Source organism: Diadema antillarum, unplaced genomic scaffold (assembly GCF_040938485.1).
Source record: "Diadema antillarum isolate AM-2024a unplaced genomic scaffold, OU_Dant_1.0 seq00000316_RagTag, whole genome shotgun sequence".
Lineage (NCBI taxonomy): Eukaryota > Metazoa > Echinodermata > Echinoidea > Diadematoida > Diadematidae > Diadema > Diadema antillarum.
The window spans coordinates 84,536-110,129 of NW_027271336.1; the positions used below are offsets into that span (position 1 = coordinate 84,536).

General features: G+C 36.5%; 1 protein-coding gene across 1 annotated transcript in view; it reads right to left on the reverse strand.

Annotated features, from left to right (window-relative positions):
* Positions 1 to 17,048: 17,048 nt before the first annotated feature.
* The window catches only part of LOC139730483 (vesicular glutamate transporter 1-like), a 34,777-nt gene continuing 26,231 nt past the window's right edge, over positions 17,049 to 25,594 (reverse strand). Inside the window, exons 5-12 of the mRNA XM_071641324.1 lie at positions 24,273 to 24,360; positions 22,799 to 22,885; positions 22,052 to 22,197; positions 20,904 to 21,053; positions 20,262 to 20,394; positions 19,489 to 19,599; positions 18,457 to 18,584; positions 17,049 to 17,607 (exon numbers count right to left, since the gene is read on the reverse strand). Of these exons, the coding sequence (XP_071497425.1) occupies positions 17,257 to 17,607; positions 18,457 to 18,584; positions 19,489 to 19,599; positions 20,262 to 20,394; positions 20,904 to 21,053; positions 22,052 to 22,197; positions 22,799 to 22,885; positions 24,273 to 24,360 (1,194 nt within the window). The 3' untranslated portion in view covers positions 17,049 to 17,256. The remainder of the gene's footprint in view (positions 17,608 to 18,456; positions 18,585 to 19,488; positions 19,600 to 20,261; positions 20,395 to 20,903; positions 21,054 to 22,051; positions 22,198 to 22,798; positions 22,886 to 24,272; positions 24,361 to 25,594) is intronic.

Genomic DNA, 25,594 nt, shown 5'->3' on the forward strand with positions numbered 1-25,594 from the left:
AAACCGTTTCTCTAACCACTCGGCCACGGGACATCCCCGGAAATGGTAAGGCAAAAAAGAAATGTATAGATATTACAGGGGGAAAAAGTCAATGCCCACTCAACAATCGCGGCCTTGTAACAACTGATGTCGCTATGCCATTTCTGGCAACTTGGGAAAAATACGCGCCGTAGACATAAAGCCTATAATCGGCTGGTTTTGATACCTTGCCTTTAATCACAATTTTCAGTGTGATGACGTCATCAAAGTACAAAACAATGACATGGTCTTGAAAGACAATTGTTCAAAGTACAACACCTCCGTCGTCGTCATTACATACTATGATCGGTTTGACAAAGTCAGCCTGCAAAATTTTGCAGCAGTCGAAGCAATGTGGTCTCCAACACAAAAAAGAGGGATATGGTGTGTGTCTGTGTGTCTGTGTGTGTATAGGTGCGTTTATATACGAACGTGATTTCTACATGGACGAATATGTAATACAAAATTGAAGAAAAAAAGTAAAATAGCTAAGTATTTTGTTTCGTGATCTTGTGGGGTTCGAACCCGCAACCTCACGTCTCTGAGACGTCGCCTTTAACCACTCGGCCATACGTCTCGGCGAGAAAATATGAGGAACGTAAACTTATGTATGTGAAAGCTGAATCGGGAATCGTTTTGTCCACATTCCATTCTCATTTTCAGTTTTAAACTGCAAAATTATCAACCTGATGATGAGATTTCAATAAATAAAATGCATGATTACTGAAGCTTATTGTCTCAGCTACAACATACTTAAGTTTCAGAGCAAATGAAGCAAGATCAGCTGAGATAAAGGTGCTTAAACGTTGTCAAGTCAATGCATGGTTTTAAAAAAAATCACCTCCCATAGACATAACACGTAAACTTGTCCGATTTTGCATCTTTACCTTTAATCACAATTTAAGGTATGATGACGTCATCAAATTTCAAAACCATGACTTGGACTTGAAAGGCAAATGTTCAAAGTACAACATATCTGAATTTGGGATAATATTGAGCTTAAACAACAGAGATACGAGCAAATAAATGTCAGAAACAGTACCTCAAAAAATTAATTCCACTTTTTTGATTTCAGATGATGATATGATGACGTCATAATGTATTTAGGGAAATATTGATACTTGAAACGTTATTTCCAAGTCATATGCTTTTGTAATATGCAATAAAAACATAGGGTCACCTGACGTTTTAAAGAGCTATGGCGAAATAAACAAAGACATGTTTTTCGCTATATTTCCACATAGACGCGCACACGAAATTTCAACTTTGACGCCAGCGCATTCCTTTGTTATAGGTCGAAATTGATCGGAAATCAATGGATATTGTTACTTAATGTATCAGGAATCCAAATCTGTCACAAAATGTGCATTTTCATGTTGCTTACGCGCACTGCGCGCGGAAATGCGCGGACGGACGCGAACGCGCGGAACGCTTAAAATTGTCTGAAACTTCGAGATTTCCCATTGGGAAGTCGTTTTAAGCATTTAAAAAGTTTGACGCGCGCTAATGCGCGCGTAATGATGTCCTAGGTAATTAGCATTAAAACGTAAGATAGAGCGTGACCTGAACTTTATGTCCAACGAAAATGATACAGAAACGACCTTTAGTTATGAAGTTATGATCGATCATGTAACATGTTCCGAAAATCACAAAATGGCGCCTAGATGACGTCATAGATATGTTACTGTCATGAAAACCTTATTGTGGCTAGATATTGTCATGAGACATGTTGACTGAAAATGTCATGTTATTCCGTCATGTCAATGTTGAGATATTCACGACACAAAATGTGCCAGAAAGAAAGAAGAATAAAAAGAAAGAAAGGAAGATTTTGACAAACACAATAGGTGATACGCTAAAAGCGTATCACCTAATAAAGAGAGATTTTGACAATCACAATAGGTGATACGCTGATAGCGTATCACCTAATAAAGACACATTATATGCTACGTAAATGTGGAAGAGTACATTTAACAATGTTAAAAATAATTGTACGAAACCCTTTTGTTGTATGAACCATCGGATCGTCCCCATGCACACAAACACAAATGTTATGTATCAATTTGTGCGAGCTATTATTATATTGGCACTGCATGCCATGGCCCTTGGCGCGTGTGACCGGTGTTTTTTTTTTTCCACTGGCCGCCCGAGTACGTGCGATTCGTGGATGACATTGAGGTTGACACTTGCATTTTTTCACAGGAACAGAGGTAAGTGGATGAAAATCTAATAGCCTCAAGTTTACATATATGATAAAAATTAAAGAAATTTCCTCGAAATTACTATAATCGAAAACCCTAGACATTTTATATCTACGTCTCACAAAGATATAGTACATGTATATATAAGTACATGTTGGCATGATAATGCCTGGGGATAGATTATTATGTCAACTATTTTCCATTATGAATGCATGCTCCAATCAAATTGTGAAAAGGTGGTCATGAATTAGCATTTCTTACGAACGATCAGGAGAGACAAAACAAAATGAAAGGCCTGTCTTAAAAACAAGACGTATTAGTACAAACGATTTCTTGAGCCTGCACCGTTTCAGGCTCTGTTCTGGATACGGCGGTAGAAACTCATTCTTTTTTGTTGTTTATTTTATCATTATGTACTAATCTCTTTTCTAACTTACAGGTAGCGGATTTCTTTGCAGGCCAAATTCGGAAATGTACTGTTGATTATTACTTATACATTTTCTCATGTTGTGACAGTTCTATTGGTTCTCATTTTAAAGTGAGCCAAAACCTAAGAACATTCTCACTTATAATTTCCAAAGAGTATTATGCAGGCACGCAAACTCATTTTAGTTGTATTTCATTTAAATGTAATGGGTAAGAGGGTATGAGAGAGAATGGAAAGTGCTGAGCTATGAAGTAAAATGGTAAAGTAAAAAGTTTGTCAGATAGTATTACAAAAGAAACTCATTCTTTTTTGTTTGTTTATTTTATCATTATTTACTTATCTCTCTTCTAACTTAAAGGTAGTGGATCTCTTTGCAGCCCAAATTCGAAAATGCCTAGAGACAGCTAGTAACCAAATATGCTACTATAATTTAATAAATAAGAAATAACCATTCCAGTATGTATCTTCGTGTGCACAGTAAGACAGATCAAATCAAATAGGAAAACATCTGAGCACTAAGCCTGAGGTCTGAATTTGCACTCAACTTCTTCCAATGGCTAACGGATGTTTGATTTTTGAATTTCACTGACCTCCAAATTTCACAAAGAAAACCTTCTTAGCATGATGGTTAATATGACATTTGACTGATATTGGAGATGTTTGCGAATCGGATCTACTACCTTTAATATTATTAAATCTAAAATGATTATTTGAAAGTTCGGAAATGCTGGAAATATCCTACCACAAGGAGGCAAAATATAAATGGTTCACATTTACAATTCATTTTGTTTTAAAAATTTTCTTATTTATTTTCGTTTTTGACAAACTCGCATACCAACGGCTGATATACTGTATAGTATAGTAAAATGAATGTTTCATCTTCCAAACAGCATCCAATGGGATGGAAAACTCCAACTGAAAGGTGGACACCGTGACCATACTCGCTAAAGAAACACGCGTAATAGGGGTCGTTTTTTTCTCACGGATTAGATGGAAAGTGTGATGTACGAGCGTATATGGGTGAGAATTTTGAACGATGTACAATTGCCAATTTTCGTACCTTATGACATTCTTTCCCTTTGAACACGCCAGGATGATCTAAGAAACCAGATTTTTTCATGTCATCTCAAAGATTGGTAAATTTCCTTTCAGGAAATATATGGTTTGGCTGACTTTTGCCTGATATTTTTCATTTCACAAGGACTTAAAGCGTAAAAATACGGTAAAAATGCTATTTTCACAATAATTTTTGTTTTTCAAACTAATGATGTGCATTTTTAATGGTACGTGGCATCTAATATCTGACCATGTTCTGGATTTAACATACCATGGGTATGTACCACAGAATTATAAGAACTTTATGAGCATGTGTAAAATTACAGAGAACAATTAAAATATCAAAGTCCTAAACAGACGAACGTCCGTGATGCTTTTATTTCTATCGCTGCTGCAAATTCTACTTTGTTGTCCCAACTGTAACGTATACGAAAATTTGGTGTTCCACCTAATGAACATATCCTGCAAAAATTGTACGTCTGCTGGCTGTACATGGGACGTAATATTCTTTTATGCAAAATTATACTCAGTTTTCGTCACGGACGTGCTTCCGCTATTTTCTAATAAAGATCGTAGCCCATGAAACGTTATTGGCGATATTGTTCTGAGTCGTAATCAGCTAAGATCTAGCAACAAGATAATATGTTTGTTTTGAGTTTCTGTCCATCCGTTGTCAAATAGGAACCGAAATTATATTTTTAGACGAACCTCCAAGAAAAAAAGAACGTCCGTGATGATTAAAACGTTTTCGAGTGGGACACCATCTTGCTTTGATGGCGAAGGTGCATTTTACCTTTGGCTCTCTAGCCGAGGAGCTGCATGCCATTTTTGGAGCGGACTGAGGTTCGTCCGCAGTTTTTGGACCATGCAATTCACCAAAAACCAAGCAAATAATTAATATTTTCTCTGAAAATTCACCTCCTGATCCCCCTCTGAGCAATACATATGTTGTAAGGATGTCAAATTTCTTATAATTTGCATTGACAATACCTTTTCAAATTTTTGAAAGAGTTAGGAAGGCTAGGTACTCTCTGCCGATTAGTTATCCGTCCTGGAACATGACCCTAGTAGTAGAACGAACGTCCGTGACAATTCCAGCGAACGTCCGTGACGTATGCAATCCCTCCGATAGGGATAACTTGTCTCGAAAGTGTCCTGTATTCTTTAAAACTTTTGGCTCGAATAGCGACAAATAAAGTTTTACAAAGTAAACAATGAGTTTAGAGCAGTAGTTTCAGAATTTTTAAGGCGGTATATGATTATGATGAACAAACAGCTCAAAATTTACTCGCAATTTTACGCTTGTTTTCCTTCTGATTATACAAAAAACAGCTAAACACTTAAAACAAAGTTATAGGAAAATGGAATTTTGCGTAATCTGTAATTTCTTTGCGTTTAAATTTCTTTCTAATGAGGTTCTGGAGACAATTTGTACTGTTACAGGTTCTGAAAGTTTCGCTCACGGACGTTCTGTCCGAGAAAGGAAATTTCTGACCATTACAAATATATCACTGCACATAAGATTAATGTTAGTTGAAAATATTACTAAATCACCGAGCCGCTCATACCCGAAAGTGAATAGCGTTCAGCACTCAATTTACCTGTAATAACGAACGGAAAACGTTTTATTCACGGATGTTCGTTGGTTGAATAAGTGAATGAATTACGTAGTAGGAGAAAGAAGAACAGTGCCACTTTTTAGTGACAGATGCTCCAAGTGTTTATCTTTTGAGTATGGTAGCTGCCGTCTCGAACAGAACACATCCAGTTTTGGTCTCCATAACGGACGTTCGCTGTAATTGTCATGATATCAAATGCCTTAATTCATTCTTATTTTTCTCTTCACGACGATTTTTCTCTCATTCCCTGAGTAGCCTGAACATGCTGCGACCAAACAGAAAACAAAAACAAAACAAAACAAAACAAAACAAATCCGAAAAGTGCTACGCAATCACATTCAGAATAATGACGGAAAAAGTCTGTAATGGGCATGCGTTGAAGAAGAAACGGAAATCGTTTCAAAAGGACGTGGAAGCAGTTGAATGAAAATGACTGAGAAATAGAGAAGGGATCGAGCTCCAACACACAGAGAAAAGAATTGCCAGTGCACTCTCGTTATACCAAATTTCTCTGGAGAAGTTTTTGTTTGTTTGTTTATGTTTTTTATTCATCGAAATGCCGTCACAAGCGAACAAAAATCATGCAGTATACAATTATTGTCTGATGAAAACACACACATCCTCCGCTTATCATCACATGGTGTTGTTTTATACTCATGAATGAAAAGCAATATTCATTTGTAATTTTTTCCAAGATTTTTTTTTCATTTTACATTTAAGAAACAGAGAGATCGTCAATTTGTTTGTGCTTTTGGGCTTACTTTGAAAACACATGTTAAAAAAGTACTGATTAAGAATAGGTTTGAGGTTGCACTTTGATACGTTCGCTCTTCCAAAGATTCGTTACTCTGATGTCCAAAGGTCTGTTATTCCAAAATGAAAAAAAAAATTGTAGTTAATTCAGGAAGTTTGTTATTACAAATGTTCTTCGAAAAATAGATATTAAGGATCATTATTTTTAGGTCCGTTCTTCTAAAAGTGGAATGGGCCTGATATTCGTTTAGGTGAAAACGGTTATTATGAGGTTTTGAAATTGGAGGATTTTAGTTGTTAACTTGTTTCTCCACATTTGGATAAGCGAACATAATTTTTCATGTTCCTATTAATAAGCCTTTCGGTTAACCTTCGGAGATTCCTATCATTTACCGAATAAATAAGCTTCATAATTATACGAACTCTATCAATTTTCGTATTGACAAACTGTATGAATAACGAGCCTCCGAAATGACGCGCTACAAAAGGTTTGTTATAACAAACCATATTGTGTAATATCGAAGTCACAAACATTCATCCAAGTTATATGGACTTATTGTGTCTTTTTATGACGAAACTTCGCAGTATCGAACCTATTATCATTTCTGACTAATATAATAACACAAATTCTCCTCGGTAACAGTGTGTAACACAAGGAGCAAACACAGAGGGATTTTTTTCCTGAACGTATTCGTTTGCCCTCCCCAGCTAAACTTCGTATTTCTATAACGGAGCACATTTCTGTTGTTTTTCTATATTAATTCTTTGTCATAATTTTAGCTGTGACCATGTTCGTTATATAAAAAGCAAATTTTGCATTGTAGACTTTATATAACAAGTATAGGACCTGAATATTTACTTCATGATAACGAAATTTTGATAAATATATTCGTTCTCAAGGATGGACTACGTCACTGAGATTACACGTACGTTTGTACGTTCATTTAGGAGAGATGGAAAATTGTTTTCTTTGATTCCTCAGTATGAGAAGATAAACAAGCTTATATAATTGAGAATTGGTAATATCTATTCAGGATTTTGCAGAGGAGTTTGTTCTCGACATGAAATTGCTGTTTGTTGTGAGTAGAATGCGTTTCCAACTCAAGAGAGCTGCATTGTTCAATATCTTGTTTGTTCCGAACGTCCGTGAGCTACATGCGAACCTCCGTGATGAAAACTATGCTATGTTTGTTGGGTTATAGAGACTGCCCAGATGAGATACATCTTAAAAAGGTATAATATTATTTGGGGGTGAGGATTAAAGTATGGGATAGTGAAATAAGAGGTGAAAATATTGAGTTTCTGTAAAATGCGCGTAAAGTGGAGAAAGTGTTTAGCGGAAGAGCAATATTTCCACAGAAATGACGAATTTAATTAAATCATCAGTTGTCTACCATTACGTACAGGTTAAGAGTACAAGCTTGATATTCTGCAATCACGTACACATGTCCCTTAAGATACTTCGTTAGGATTTTGAACTGAATCAGATTTTTGGAAACAATGTTAAATGGTATTCAAATGTATGTGCAGTACTATTCCTCACGGACGTTCGCTGCTCTGGACATGGTAAACTTCAGCGGTGAATAAAAACTTGTTCCTCTGGCAAAATCCTAGTATAATTGGGTTCATATTAAAGCTTGAGTTATACTCTTTCAGGTAAGATGAATGATTTGGAGAACTTCCTACTTTTTAAATTTTGCCTTGTTTTGGCTCAATTGTACATCGTTCAAAATTCCGACCCATATAATCAAAGGGTATCAAAAAGGCCGAAATTTGGGAAAATGGTATATTGTTCAATCATGATGAAGTACTTCTTTAGGGTGCAGGAAACATTTAAGGAATACTTGTTTTTAAGGCCCGAAAAAATCATATGATCATTACTCGTTTAGGGGCCATTTTGAAAGTCCATGTATGAGCATGGTGTCCACCTTTTAATTGTCGCTACCCCTCCCGGGACAGTATCAAAGGACCGTTTTGTTAATTAACGCAATCCCCCCTTCCTTTAAAAATCCTGGCTTCAGGCCTGCTAACGCGGGTATACAATAGAAAAAATAAAAGTTAAAACAACACCAGGAAAATCACTATTCTCAATTTTGCGGCGCGCTACGCGCGCAGAGTCTCGAACACAATTAAACTTTGCAACTTCCTGGCAAAATGAGTTTTTACTATTTTCTTGATGAAATACCGTAACGCGATTGCATGCAACAGACAAAAATACAAATTTCCTCGAGACTTTAAAACGTCATTAAAACAGTCAAAATTCACAATTTGCGGCGCGCTTCGCGTGCAAATTCTTATACAACTTTTGTAGTTTGGTCGTCCAAAGAATATATATATATATATATATATATATATATATATATATATATATAATTGTGTGTGTGTGTGTGTGTGTGTGTGTGTGTGTGTGTGTGTCATCATTGGTATTGGTACCGAAGGTCCGTTTTTTTAGTGACCGCACCCCCCCCTTGAAAAATCCTGGCTACGGGCCTGAATATTCAGTTGTCAGTTTCAGTTTTCAGATTTCAGTTCAGCAGAAAAAAAAAGTACAACAAAATAAAAACGAATACTATGCATTACTCCAACACATTTGATCAGTTTGGAAAATAGAATACAATGCAAGACAAATGGAAATACAATTTTCTTTAATACTTTTGGACATTTTTGTAATCCCTGACTGTAACATATGTAATTGATTCGCCTAAGCAAGCTTGCCAGGAATGAGACATCACAAGAACACGGTAGTCCAGAGGGACTGTATTACTTCAATGTATACACATTAAATGCTTACTTAAGCAACAAACAATCAAAAATTTGGGTGGTGTTTTTTGCATGAGCCATTCCCAGGCCCCCTCCCCACACCCCCATCAAGTGTAAAATCTAATGTGTAGTCTAAACTCTATGTTTGTTATGAACTTGGATACAGAGACAAGCACGCCACACTCTAGGTTTTGATCTTACTTTAAGTAAACATTCTTTCAACGTGTTGGATTTTTTTTGTCTTCTAATGTGTAGTGGTTTGTTACTTACAGTTGAACGACTTTTATCTGACGGACTGACGTCAAAGCACCGATCAAAATGGAGGGTGTACACTTGTTGTTATAAGGGTGTGGCCAAACCTGCAAAGTCTCCCGTCGTATTTCAACTAAGCAGCCAAAATTATTAGTAATTGCATGCAGTTTCTTTCAAATTTTTATTGCTATTTGCCGTAAAGGTTGTACAAGGGGTAGATAGCAGGGTAAACTTTGATTATGATAGGAACGCCAACAGTTAATAGATATGCCCCACCCCAATGATTCTCTCTCTCTCTCTCTCTCTCTCTCTTTCTTTCTCTCTCTCTCTCATTCCCCACGAGGTGATGCAGGGCACTTTTAGGACATAGATTTTAAAGGTCTGGTAACATGTGGATTAAAGGGTGGCCTGCATGTATGTACCTTCATTCGATGCCCACCGGGGCTCGTCAAAAAGGCAAACAACCAGACGTATGTGTACATTACAAATATACCAAGCATGAAAGGGTCTGGTTAAAACTATGGTCATGGGGTGACGTCAATATTTAGCACCATTTATTAAGGGGCACTGCCCGTAGAAAATTGTGCTATTGAAGCGACCGAATGAAGGCGCATAGTTTACCTCGAACAATGGTCTGGTATATGTTTGTTTTTATATCCCTCATAAATTATTTCAAGATTAACAGCAACAATGTAAGAGGGATTTACTCACTGAGAGACATATAAAAAGGGACAATCACGAAGCATATAAAGATATAAAGATCGTTTTTCTTACTAAAAGTTTTTGTTGAGATCCACACACATAGTTGCACTAATACTTACAACATATCATTCAGTAATTCAGTTCTTGTCATTGTAATCATTATAATTAATGATAACCTGTCTACTGATCTGCGTTTATTGAAATTCTAATGGTCTCACGTGGAATCATTATGTTATACTATGTGAACGTGCATCATAGAAATGAACAAAAAGTTGCACCCCTTGATTTTACGTGAGGGCTCAAAAAAGGTGAAATGGGTAAACCAAGTCAATCTTGAGTTTTTTTTTTTAATTTTCTGAAAGAGATGCTCTTCTTCTAAATAATTTTAAAGTTTGGGTTCATACAATGCATGTTAAAGTGTGTTTTCAGATTAAGCGCTTGAATAGACTTTGTAGTTCAGAGCTTCTTTTCTCGGTTCACACTCTTTTAGAGTGTGTGCCTTCTTTCCAATATTTAGATAGGTTAGAGGAGTCTATTCGTTATGAGTTATATATCATTTTTAAAGCTTAGAGTCTGCTCTTTCGGAATCTATCCTAAACAACAAAAAAAATCCATGTCTGACGAATTTTTGTTGATTCTGTGATGCAGGGTTTCATATTATCAAGTAACATTTTATCTAGAAACGATTTTAAGAAGACATACACATATTTCTTTATATTATTCATTCTCCTGGGAGCGGGAATTTGTATGAATGACTTCTAATTTCTTGATATTCCCATGTATGTCACTGATTTGTTACTTATTTGAGTATGTTGAATTATTCGTTTCACTTTGTTATTCTGTTGCAGAGCCCCAAGAGTACCAGTGTATAAAAGACTGATGAGGCTACCCTGGGTAAAGAATACTAAATGAATGATAAGTAAGTAAAGTAATCGCAGAATTCGTGTACTGTGGCAGTTCCGTGTTTGCATGAAAAGGAGACGTTCATGCATGTCATCAAATACAACGCCTCTCTTCCTCCATTCTTTCAAAACTTTGACGCATACAAGCGGGTGTTTGCGTTTTCCGATTTCGGGACGATTATGTGCATACATGCATTCATTCGTAGAATAAAGCAACAAAGGACCCCCTCCTGTATGGCGTAATAGATTCAGACATAATTCAGACAACTGTTAGACGTTATTGTTCCTCATGTAAAGTGCATCACACAAAGGCACACGACTATGAACCCCAGAACGAGGAGGTCGAAGTTCATCATAACTTTTGTGTATCGATGTAACAAAGGAAACGCTGAACGCTCTTCGACGAAGACGTGTTGTATTTACTTGACACACAATGCATGTTGAGTCTCCACTGTTTATAACTTCCCGGTATGTAGAGGGTAACCCTCAGATGACAAGTCAATGACAATGATGTAGTGGATTTAAGTCCAGATAACGGATATGAAATGAAAATCATGAGTGTGGTTCTTTTCTCTCTTGTGTGACAGTTCTTGTTAAGTGCAACAGTAAAATAACATCTGTTTTGTTTTGTTTTGTTTCTTTACTTAGTCTGCTTTAGGAAACTATGAGAACTTCTACTTTGCCATGATTAGGACTTTGGTGGTTCCATGGCATTTGCTCCTGAGACAGTTGCTCCTATGAAATATTTGCATGATAAGCCAAATAAATAAATTCTGCTCACAAACGTAAGCCTATAAGCCCTAATCCTAAAAGCGTCGCATCAAACGAAACCTAAAAATCTATCACTGAAACCCTAATGCTAACTCTAAGTCCTTGAAGAAAATAAGAGCGGAGCAATTGTCTTACGAGCAATGTCGTGTAACCGACTTTGAGGCAACGGTTCCTTCCTTGTTATGAAAAATTTTAACATACATGTATCTGAAGCAAGTTTGTATAATGATATGTAGTTCCGGATTTGAAGCATTGAGTGTGACATTCGTCACTCATAAATGTGTTAACTTCAACCACATGGAAACTGTGCGCGTTTTATAATATTAAACTGCTTTACTTCATACTGAGTCAGTTTTAGCAAGTTTAGTGCTACCCATTGGTATATTAAGCTTAATTATGGGCATAATGTAATATTTTGTGTATTACATTAATTAAATTGCATTCTAGACATCTAATCTTTTTGCAAGTTTCGTCATTTTTCTTCATTGAACAATATACTAGAGGCATATTTACTACTATAGAAAGCTTGCATCCTACACGCTTTTGCTTTTTGATAGGTTCCTCATATTACACGTTACTCACGTTTCCTTATCACATTTGTTTTAATTTCACCTCAAATTGACTGTCTTGTATTAGTCTTAATTTTCCGAATCAAAAAAGAGTGTATGATTCATACGAAAATGTTGGAATATGTAGAAATGAATTGATAAAGTACTTTAATATATAAATATTTAAATAATTTTGAATACATAGTATCCTGTTATGTTTATGACTGTCTAGGGGACTTGGATGGAGAAAACCAAATAATGAAATGAAATACTAACTGTAGATCAATGAAATACGAGATAGAGAAGAACGAAGTAACAGCATTGTATGTTCACGGCTAATTCATACTTCGTATGTTTAATAATCATCAATATGAACTTTCATATTTAATGCCAATATGGGTTTATATATGTATATACTTTATAGAGATATAGCATTGATACATACAATCACAATTATTCACAGATAGTGTAGGTAATCATAGTCACACACATGTTCCATATCATGTATGTACGTATACACATACACACATACATACATTCATACATCATACAATTTTATCTAAATATAATATTTACCGCTCTCTGAATAAATGCTAATGTTACTTCTATTTCAAAATACCAACTACGTCGTCATGAAAGAATCAAAATTACTGCTTTATCAAAGAAAATATACTATGATCTGGCGGGGAATACGTGAAATTACACTGCACTGTTCGACTAATTCAATAACATAAAATCTCTTACAAAACGCACTGAATTTTAGTCGTTGGGATACAGTCTCCTTTCATGATACGTCTAGTTCCAGTACTCATTTTTCGGAATGAACATTTTTTTTTTCAATATATGATATTTGTATATACATACATACATAATTTATGTATACATAAATCATGTATATGTATGTATATGTATATATAGATATGCATACATAATAAATGTATCACTGTTATCTCTTACCGCTTACGACTGTCAAGAGTAAGACCGAGAAAATCGGTAATTCAGGTAACTTGGCTGAACAAAATGGTACAGTTACACTCAAGATAGCAAGACTAGTGTCTCAGGTCTGAACTACATTATTTCCAAATTATAATGTCTCTTAGCGCTTTTAAATCAAATATTGGTACTCTGCCTTTGAATATGAAGCAGGGCTGTTTTTGTGTCAGCCAAATCATTTCATTGAAATACTTACACATGCATGTATCAATTCATCGCATGCATGCCTAAACGTATCTAAGCTTCAAGTCACAAGTTTCTCAAAATCATGCTTATTTGGTGACTGACCTTTTGTTTTGTCTTTCAGGGCATAACGTGCATGGGACAAATACGTGTCACCAAAGAGTTTCGAAATTTTCAATAACCCAACGATAACAGACATCATTGTTTCTATACCATTGTGACTATTCAGTTTACTCCATGCATTACATTATCGCCTAAACATGTATTTTAGTATTCTCCCCTCCCCTTCTTAAACAAAAAGAATACATAAAACCTGTTTATATGGCACAAGTAAAAAACGCAATAACTCTTCGTGGCAGAAGGCCTTTCCATAAAATCTTTACGATTTCCATTGATTACTCATAAAATTACATTGTACGACAAGTACGATGACAAATGTCGTGCATTGAGTCTGAAAAGCAAGTCAAACGACCTCGTAAAGTTCGTACTTCCCTTTGCAATCTTGATAATTTAGATTAGTGTCAGAATTACGATGATGTATTTGCAGAAGTATGTAATATTGACCTTTCCGCAGGAAAATGCAACAGAAAATTCCTTTATGATGAAGAGGGAAGCGATACTGTATGATTTCTAGTGAGCATATTCGGACCCCCCTTCCCCCCAAAAAAAATTAGATAAATACAAAATAAATAAAAAACAGATTAATGAATAAATGAAAAATACAACCTCTATTCCTGTTACAAAGGGGTAGCGCATTCCTGAGTGCCACGAAGTATTTTTTCCTTTTTTTTACAAAAACTCTAAGAAGTATTACCTTAAGATTTCATACATGATGTTGAGACACATTATCCTTCAACCACGCAAAGTTCTGTGACGTTTGCGAAAGGGATATATAAGAGCTATCTGGCTCAGGAATGCATGATCACACTTAACTTTGTTTCGTTGATCTACCCTTTAACTGTTTTCACTTTATCATCGTACCATGTAGCATACGATTGTGGTCTTTATCCGTACGGATGGACAGGCGACCAGACGGCGGCGTAGCCCTAAGAGAGGAGTCACACCAAAAACAAACAAACAAACAAACAAACAAACAAACAAAACAAAAACAAACAACTTTATTAATTACAGAAACTTACAAGAAAATATAATCCGAGGGTGAGATGCATACGCTTGACTGACATACAGGGGAAGGAATTAGCCGATTATACGAGGAAATATCACTTTCTAGAATACTTATACGTACGATTGCATTAACAAAACCGTCGACAGGAACGAACATTATATAGGGAATGTTATTCTGGATAGGTGAACAGGGGAACAGACGAGAAGGAGCATTACCATGTCAGACCAATAACAATCATTCGCAACAACATGACCAAATGATCGTGCTGGTTCTATAATGTTGTCACGGTGATTGGGTACGGAAAAAGGGGAAGCACAATACAATCATCGAGGCGTATACTATTCAAGAAGGCATACCCAAAAAAAGTCAAACATTATCAAAAGAGCAAGCAGTATGAGGCGACATGAATTGTGGGATATCTTCAAAAACGAAATCTCTGCCAATTCACACAAAAGGGAATCATTTTGATGTTTGGCACGACACTATTGATAAGGAAATTCTAAAATACCCACCTCAGCTCTGTTGTAAACAATATCCGACTCACGTTTACTAAAACATAATACAGCAAAACACATTTTTGTGGTCACTACTATAATTGTGGTCACGACGATAATCTGGATAATATAAGCTGTCTACTTCCTTGACGCACTATTATTAGGTAAAACCCTAAAAATTATGATCACCCGACAAAGAACAACGACTGCCTCACAATAAGGAAAACAGACTTAAAAGAAAGGTTGGGAAAGAAAAAGACAGATGAACAAGTAGGCAGATGGATAAATAGAGAAGGGGCGAGAGGTGTACTAACTATCGCATCTGCTTTGATGAAATGACCTTGCTTCCGGAATCTTACAAAATTCCTCGAGAAGATTGTCAGACTTTTGAATGTGAACCTCTATGAATAATTGGTTGAACTAGACACAGAGTTCAGAATTGACAGTGATTGGAGTGAGGATTATGACTGTTTTCAATCTTGATAACAAACTCTATTATGAACAAACGTGATGACGTATACTTAGTAATAGAAGCTTCACATAAAGAATACGCGATTGGATGCTCAAGGAAGCAGAACAAAAGAAGAAAGCATGCATACATTTTACACAGGTGAACTTGGCAAACAAGTAGCATTGTAATGGAATGACATTGCTACATTACTGGAACATCGTGAGCCTCTTATATCATAATATGTCATCACCTTGCTCAGTGTATTACGGTGTTTGTTTGTTGTTGTTTCAGACTATGGGTTTATGTGCTCAAGCACCACAATAAATTTCACAAATCTATACATGGCACTATTGATATATGTACTACATGACGTAGAATTATGTAAATCGTCTGGAATGCCCCTTAAACGACGAGTTTAAAGATAATCATTATTGAGGTAAGTTTGCATCCACCTATAAGGCCACCAAACACTATACGACATTCGATCGCACGACTCGCCGACTTTGGATCCGAAATAAATCACAATAGCCTCAAAATAAACACGCTTGTTTATTTCAGATCCAAAGGTGGTCAGTCGTAAGTCGTAGAGTGTAGGTGGCCTTAAGTTAACAACTCAGTCTGAGATTAAGTATAGACTAAACAGACTTTCTATGACTGGATGAAGTATGATCATTCACTACTTCTCAACTGTTATCGGTTGTTTTTTGTTTTGTTTTTTCTTTTAATGATAACGAGTATAGCTGTCCACTGTCTTTGGTGGCGAGCAAATGATATTGACTCAATCTAATCCGAGCAATTCCTTCTAGCAAGGAGAAAAATGAAAAAAAAATTGTCATTCGGCAGTCTAGATATGAAAAATACGTTAACTGGCTGTACCATCACTTCCGGTTGTCAGCATTATACTTACACTACTTATTGCGCTGGATACACTTCGATGTCATCAAACCTGTCGGCTATTTCAATGTTTATTGTCAACGAACAAGATAGTCTGTTCTACAACTTCGCTTCATTAAAATGTGAAACACTATCCACACCATTATTACTTTCAAACTTTCGATAATCTTCCCTTTGTCCTTTGCTGTTGATGTTGTTGTTTCTGTCAGGATGGTGATGATGGTGGTGATGGTGGTGTGTGTATATTTGTGTGTTTGGTGTGCTCAATAACATTGTTTGTTTTAATTATGGCAAAAGTTTAACGATGCCAAAAGCCTCTAAACCCGACCATCTATCAACAGTTATCAATGTTAACATTTTGGGGAGTTAATCTTTTTTTTTTTTTCTTGGGTGAGAAAGAAAGAAAAGGTGAGTTGGAGCGAGAAAACTTTGCAGACTGTTTTACCCTCTGCCTTGTCCAATAGAATCAATAACACTTTAGTCCTCCATTCCTCCTTTCGCTATGTCTTTTGTATCGGCTTTCACTCCCTCTTTTGTTTCATATTTTGTTTCATGTTTATCTTCGTCCTTTGCGTTATCCATAAGGGGTAGGGAAGCAGTTAATCCCTCAGTTTCGACAGACACGACAGATGTAAATATGATCAAGGAGTTACATACCAACTAACTCCATGCTTGGATCATGTGTAGTGCGCTGTTGTTTGGTTTTAATGATCAGTGTTAGCCAACACATAAGACATAACGACAGTCCAAAAACCCAGTTTATTTCTGTCTGTGTTTTTAATTCTTTCCTTCCCAACGAAGATTACCACCAACGCCGGGGCACGTCTGAAATACGTGTACCGATTTCCTATGTGTCGACACAATTCAACCACATCACGCTGCCATCACATTTTGTCAATGTTATCATCCTTGAACCGGTCTGTAATTAGCTTACACCAAAAACAAACTTGGGATTGGCTGAAGCAGGGGTGGAGTTATTGACAATATTTCATGTACAAGGTGAAAGCATACTTTTTTTTTCATTTGTTTTCTCTGGATTGTGTCACGTAGATACCTCTTATTGATACTGTTAACTGAGCACCCACATTAAGTAGACGTTACAAAACCTACGATGCTCCGCCTCCCTCGTCTAGCGTGCTCTCGTCACTACTGCTGCTCTTTCTGTAAGGGAGGGGCTGCACATACGATTCTTTTGTGGTTGGGTACATGGTGCTGTTTAATCCGTAGCCGCCGTTGGTAACGCTCGTCGGCATGCCCTGGCCGGTCTCCGTGAGGGCCCCGTAGCTCTTGACGCCGGGCGCCGCTCCATTGTCCGTAACCAGTCCGTCGGGGAGGGGCTGGTTGGGCGGCTCCGCCCACGGCTGCTTCTCTCCAGAGGCAAAGATTCCGTAAAAGAGAACGCCGGTGAAATGTATGATGGCCGCGACGAGGTAGACCTTCTCCCACTCATCAGCCGTCTGTGGAATACAAGTCATTTTGCCACATACGTTATCACACAAACTCCTAGCTCTCTTGTCCGCTGTCCGTTTTTGCGTTCACAGACACTGATGATTCGGGGTTTACAGCCAAACGAACTTGCTTCTTAAATGTAGGTCCCACCACACGTCTCTAATATATTTTGCACAGTCTGCATTGTGATATCGATATTGACCAGATATCATTACAGCTATTTTATATACTTTCATTCTCTCTTGTTCGATAACTATTGACAAAGTACAATCATTTGTGTTCATATCATTTTCAGTGTAACCTGATATGAGAATTATGAGATGAATTGAACTTGAACTGGAAAAATATCGAAGCTCTTGATATCATGAGCCAAACGCGATTCTTGCGAACCATAACAATGCCAATGATTATAGCTACAAGTCATGGCGAGCTATCCTTTGTCAGAGTGACGCTCCCTCGCAACTGTGCTTAAATTTGTAAGGAGGAAACCTATTCTAATCTAACGATTGCAATCTAAATTGTGAATTACACTTGATAGTCGAGCATTCTTTTCATGTAGTGAGTTAGTGTCAATGGTAACAATACGTTCATCGCAGTGACAGTAATAATCTTCAAAATGAAATGAAACTATTTCTCGCCCAAAACTGTTGTACTACTTATAACCTACAGATAAACTTTAAACATTTTCAAATGATTCAAATGATTCAAACTTACAAACTTAGTCTTACAAACTAAATTAGTTCTACAAACTAAATCCACGCATTCAATCTATACTGAAAACTATTTTGTAATTGTCGGGGGTTTGTTTTGTGTGTGTTTTTTTTTGCTTTTTATTTGTATGAGGGTGAGTTACTCACATGATCTTTCGTCAGAGAACCCGTGACTTCAGGACAGATGATCCCGGATAGTGTACCCACTGCGTTGGATATTCCCATTAAGATGCTGGCGTAACGGGGAGCGATATCTAGATGATTGACATTGAAACCTGGATGTGGAGGGAGTCGACAGAATTGAAATTGAAATTCCTTTAAAATTGGGATAAAACTGAATACATGAGCAATATTATTTCACCCCACGCCCCAACCCCTAAGAAAATGATAAGAAATAGATAGATATGTAGAAATGTATGACACCTTCCCCTCCCGAAAAAAAAAAGAAATGTCATGCCTGTACAATATTGAGCTATAACAAAGAAATTAACACTTTCTTCTTCTTCTTCTTCTTCTTCTTCTTCTTCTTCTTCTTTTTTTTCTTCTTCTCCTTCTTCTTCTCCTTTTTCTTTTTCTTCTTCTCCTTTTTCTTCTCCTTTTCCTACTACACAGTTCAAACCAACATTTTTCTTACAAGAATATACGGTGTTACCTAAGCGCAAATAATTTGAGATTGGTGTAAACTGAAGCACCGGAGCGAACATTGATGCAGGCACACAACATGTTTGTTGTTTGTTTGGTTTATTTCTGCATTTTCTTTCTCCGAATACAATTGCAAATGAAAACAAAATGATACAGATACATACAAATCAATACAAAGAAAAATCATTTGCGTAATAACATTCAGTCTGAAGTGGCATAATTATGAATCAAAATAACATATTAAGGCATACTGTATCTATTAACAAAGGAGAAATCAATACAGGGGACCGTCATCATAAGCAGAGCTTGACGTGGATGAGGCCCTATCTGAATATGTGATACCAATGTAATACAACACCAATTATATATGTACTCTTGTACTCATGTGCATGAAGGGTTTCGATGATAGGAAATCAGACTTGATCGCAGTACAAATCTCCATAATCAAGGGTCATTCAATTCAAGACTGACTAACTGTTAAGCTCTTATATAATTATTGCAACATTTTTATTCATATTTGGTTTTTTTTTTAATTACCTGATATAGCAAAACCACTGGATCCTACGGCTAGACAAAGTGACACTATAGCCAACATACGGCCTCTTGAATATGCAGTAACAAGCAGAAATATCGCCTCTCCACCAAATCCTGCAAAATAATTAAATGAATTAAAGAAAAAAGTATTACATGTAAAGAATAGACTGTGATGACCACTGAATCAGATCCAGGTACACCTGGCCATACTTGTTTTAGTATCATGTTTGTATACGATTACAAGAATCTTACACTCAAAAGTTCTCTCGATTTAGTAGGGAGTCCAGTAGGAACAATAATTATAATAGTGGTATAAATTTCCAATGTAATAATTTCGTAATTCAAATGATTGTTACATAATGCAGTGATGCGCAAATATAAAACTAAAAAAAAAAAAGAGTTATAATTTTGAGGCCATGAAGGCTGTGTCAACCCTTAGTGGATATACACCGACGACATCAACTTTCACTGTTGACCAATCACTCTTATAATTAGTAAAATTTCATTTGTTTTTGTTTTTTATTTGGATGTTACTTTCTTTAACATAGTTTCATACATGAGTTACATGTAAATTCCTTTTCAGTATAGTAACAGGAAACGTCAATGTAGGGATTACAATGTACAAGTTTTGAAGAAAGAAAATGATTTGAGACATTGAAAACATTAATACGATTATTCTACTTCGATTGCAAATAGTTAACAAAGAAATTATACAGAAGATGACCCGAATGTCTCGCCAAGACAGCAGAAAACAGCGAACGCGACGCAGAACTCACCACCGCAGTTGAAGACTTTCCTGACCATGGTGGTCGACATGTACCGACGCCTCCGGAGAAAATCGGCCAGCTGCCCGCCGAGTGGCACGATGATCGCCATGACCAGATGCGGTAGAGCCGAGATGAAACCCACCTGTTCGGGGGCAGTTGATAAAGTTAGAGAATGCATGATAATGACGACGATGATAATAGTGATAATGACAATTGTGAATGTTAGTGATAATTAAAGTGGTTATGCAGATAGTACCCATGTTAACAAAAATGATGATAAATGCAAAAAACAAATAACGATGGATATGATTTTCATCATTATGATTAGGCAGGAGGCTGTTCTAAGTCCTAAAAGTATATTGATGGATACAACATCTACAAAATGCCCCCATTAAAAAAGAATTGAACAATTAAGATATGTAAGGCAGTATAACGCAATTATAGGAACAAGCATAGGTGTAGTGTTGCACTACACCTCTCTGCCTATAGTGACCTTTTTCAGTGGTTACACAAAGTAAACATGCCACCGCGAAGATATTTGTTGAGGTAAATGTAGAAGGACATACATGATGATCAAGACAAAGCACCGCTCTTGAATCACAGTCTGTTATGAAAGTCAAATCCTTTGACGAGACTCTTTGGGAGCTATACCTTTGAAATGGCGTAGTCGAAAACCTGTTCGAAGTACGACGGTTGACTGGTGAGTAGGAGATAGAAGGTCCAGCTCCGACAAAAGTTTGCGACGATGATGGCGTAGACGGGCATTGAGGTGAAGAACTTCCTCCAAGGAACTGTGAAAACCTACATGGTGTGTAGAAAACGAAAGAAAAAAAAACATCTAAAAAGAAGAATCTGATATTCGTAGCGTGAAAAGTAGCTAATTCGCGACAGACTATCGTCTAAAAAGGGGACCAACACGTCCCCTTCCCCTCCCCAACCCCCCCCCCCTTCACCGTCCTCAAAGAGACAAAAATATTGTGAATGAATAATTTCAGGCTTTGAATACCACTTTAGCAATATAGACATCTACTTGAAATATATACGTATACGTGTAGTCACCCCATTATGACGGATAATCATATTTGAATCCGGTCTTCTGTGTCACTTTACTCCGGACACAACACAAAAAATTCCAAGTTCACATTATTTCATATCCATCATCTTTCCTTCAGGCATTCTCTGAAAGCACGAGTATAATCACTGGTCACGTTAAGGCTTGACAATTGAGTAAGGGTCGAAAAGAAGATGTAAAGTGTGTTCTTTCTTTGCAAATTTTAAGTCATATCCCCTCCCCCGCCCCCTTGCTAGAAACGACGTTCATTCGAAATAACCCGCTGCGTATAAAAGCGGTAAGAACAGGTAACAACATTTGTTGTACTAATGAAGTGGGGGACGATCATTGGCGATTAACGCATTCAAAGTCACCATCACAATAGTCATAATGCCATTAACCTTGTATGTATAGTATGTATATATATATATATATATATATATATATATATATATATACATATAAGTTGCCAATATCAGTAGAGCAGAGTTTAAAAAAGAAAAGAAAAGAAACAAACGGTGACCCGTAGAGCTATTAGCGTGAATGAGTAAAGTAATTACGTCTGAAGCAACAATCCCATAAGTTGACCGGTCATCGGGAGTCTTTTCATGGTTTATTAGAGAACAAAAACCGTTAGTGCTGCCAGTTTCACTAAGCCCTGGTATCTAAAGCAGACACACACACACACACACACACACATACACAAGCGCACATAAACACACATGCGGCTGCCCGATGTTAAACTCACCGTGATTCGTTGCTGAACGAGCCCCCTGGACTCCCCGATGCTCTCCTCGATGTAATTTCGCTCCTCCTTCGAAATCGTGGGGTGCTTTGCCGGCGTCTCGTGAACGATCCACATGAAGAATGCGTACCAAATGATTCCCATAGCGCCTACAGAAAACAACAGCAATGAAATATCACAGACAAACAAAATTAAACTAAAATGAAATATTAAAATCATAGTAAAGCTTGTTGGAACTACAGAACATCTTAATTTCGAGCGCAGGGTGGAGCTGCATGAGGCTGTAGTTAATTTCTCTACAAATTGTTCTCAAACATGACAGTTTGGCTGTACGCAAGAGGAACTTACAAACCCTGCGATCTTCTTAGTCCCGCAGCTACCCTACAGCTAAATGGTGTATGACGAAAACAAAAATAGTAAGAATCATGATGATTCAGGCAGTACAAAATAACATATATAACATAAGTTTACCAGTTCTGATGCCTTTAAATCCATGTAGGGCCTATTACCAAAAGGAAACGTAGTGATCACAATTAAAAAAAGAAGAAGATGAATTTGAGTTTGATAAGAGTGACAGTAGAAAAAAACGACACAAGTATTGTAGGTTTGAATGACTTTTTCATATGAATAGAATATTTTATCAAAGAAAAGACGTACACTCAAATAACCATTCACACATTAAAGACGAATAACGGATATGTATTGAAACGCTATCTAGGTTATAATATTAGTTAATGACGATCTACTCACCAAATACATAGAATACTGAGGGCCAACCAGCGTAGTCTGTGAGTATACCAGCTATCGGCATACCTATAACGGCTCCAGCATATGAACCTACGACAGAATAGTAGTAGAATAATGTCAGCACTGTTTAAATGAAATGACAACATAAATCTCTTTTACACTTACAGAAGGGAAGGAATACTTTGGAAACGTATTGTACGAAAATGTATTGAGGGGGTGGAGTGGAAAAATGAGCGATAAGGAGCAGATAGACAGATACATAGATATAGTGATAGATAGATAGATAGATAGATAGACAGATAGATAGATAAATAGATAGATTGATAGATAGATAGATAGATAGACAGATAGATAGATATAGTGATAGACAGATTGATAGATAGATAGATAGATAGATAGATAGATTGATTGATAGATAGATAGATAGATAGACAGATAGATAGATAGATAGATAGATTGATAGATAGATAGATAGATAGATAGATAGATATAGTGATAGATAGATAGATAATGATAATAATAATAATAATGATAATAATAATAATCCGTATTTGTATAGCGCATGTCACAAAAATAGATTCATGTCTCTATGCACATTGAAGGAAGGAACTAATAGAAATTGGGAAAATAGACATGAGATAGAGAGAGAGAGGAGACAAAACAAGACGAAAAGTGACAGAGCTGCGACAAGCATTGTATAGTGATAGATAGATAGATAGATAAATAGATCGATAATTTTGATTGATAAGTAGATAGATAGATTGATAAAGAGATTGATAGATAAATATAGATGGATTGACAGATTGATAATGTATAGATGGATAGATTGATTGATATATAGATATATTGATAGATTAATATATAGATATATAGACAGATTGATAGACTGATAGACATATCAATTTATTGATAGATTGATAGATTGATAGATAGATAGATAATCAGAAAACAGAAAGAGAAAAAAGATACTGTTTGTACATGTGTGTGTTTGGGAAAGTATTTATAATGATATTGTGCTGGTTGTTTTGTGTAGGAGAGACAGAGATAAGGAGATAGATATAGACATGAAACGAAACAAGGAAAACTTTTAAAAGCAGAAAGAAGCTGATAAAATTAAAAGAAGAAATGGTTTACATAAGAAGTAACTCTAACTTCTTATAAGTATATACTGCAGCAACCAAAATTGATAACAACAACTCCTTAATTGTCGCCTTTTATCTTTTACCACTACCTCCTACGGAAGTATCTTTTTTTTTTTTTTTTTCGTCTAACATTTTTCCGACGCCACTATTATGCCATCACAGTAACTTGTTTCTCTTCATTATGCTGGCAGTATCAAAATTATGTCCAGGTAAGAATTTTCCGATTCATATCGTTCTATTCTTCGAAGATCAGTTTCAGTTATCCTCTGGCTTGGAATTTTAACGACAAGAGTGTCTGAAAAGTCTTTTTAATTGGTATTGGATGGTATTCAAACCTGAAAACGCTATCGTGGCGAGTTTACTCCGCTCAAGTGGTGGCGCCCATTTACTCCACATCCCGTGGCATGCTGGGTATTCCACTCCCTGAAACATCAAAGAGAGAATTTATGTTGTCACCTTTTTATTGTATTTTATGTTTTGTGCTCAATCAAATACTTTGACTCTTGCAAAGCCTTGCTCGTTGATTGGCTAGTCCACCCGTGTCGGAGTGTTTTCCAATCAGAGCAGATGTCTGGGAACTAACTGTCAGCAAATCTACTTATAGTACGCCATCCCTTTTAATAACCGACTGATACCTAGGTTTACATCTGTTTTGTTTAGATGGTTTGAAAATCGGGGTCATTTGACCCATTGCTATCATTCTTGGAACTGTTGTACAACTTACTTCACAATGTGGCAATTATGACATCATGTCAGTCATTTAAGTGGATGTTCTTGTAATCATTATTTTCCTTCCCGTAATATCATAAGATGACGATTTCCATGAATAGCTTTACGTGTGCATTGTACAGAATTGTTCGTATATTATATGTTGAATCGGGCCTATAGTGTTGGAGACCACCTTTAATGCAATGAATGGGAAATTCTGTATGGATACCACAAATAAACAAATAAATAGATACACAAATAAATAGCTTAAACGATCTAACAATACCAGCTTTCCCAACAGCGAGGTTTGTTCAGTGATGGCAGCTTCAAATGACGTGGGACGATTTGGAGGTATTTACTAAACCGTGACGGCAATTTCGCTGTAATACTGAAGTTCACCGCCCTGACCCCAGCTGTATTGTCTGGCCTTTATTGGGGACTGTGGCGACAATTGTCGCAATGTATGGGTGGGTTATCCGATGTGAAGCACGATTTTTTTTTCTTTGGGAGTTGGTTTGTTTGTTTGATTGCTTTGAGGGAGGGGTTAACAAATACCAATATGACTGCGCAAAGGTTACAACTGATCCAGTGTAAGAGAACATAAAGGGTTACCAAGTTCGTTGCCTGTAAATATGACGCAGTCATTGCGTATTTCCATCGTTTTATTCTTATTTTCTTTTGCATTTCGAGGGAGAATCAACCTGGACACCAAAAATCTCGAAGGTAAACAAACAAACAAACAAACAGGAACAACAAAACGGAAATCATTTCAAACGTTGCCCAATAATGGCGTAACTGCACTAGTTTACAATTTGTGTCCCGTCACATGAAAACCTGCTAGAGTCACCGGAGACAATAATTCTGAGATGATATAATTATGTAGTACACTAGTGCTAATGAAAGTAATAATGACAATAATGAGAATATGATATATATATATATATATATA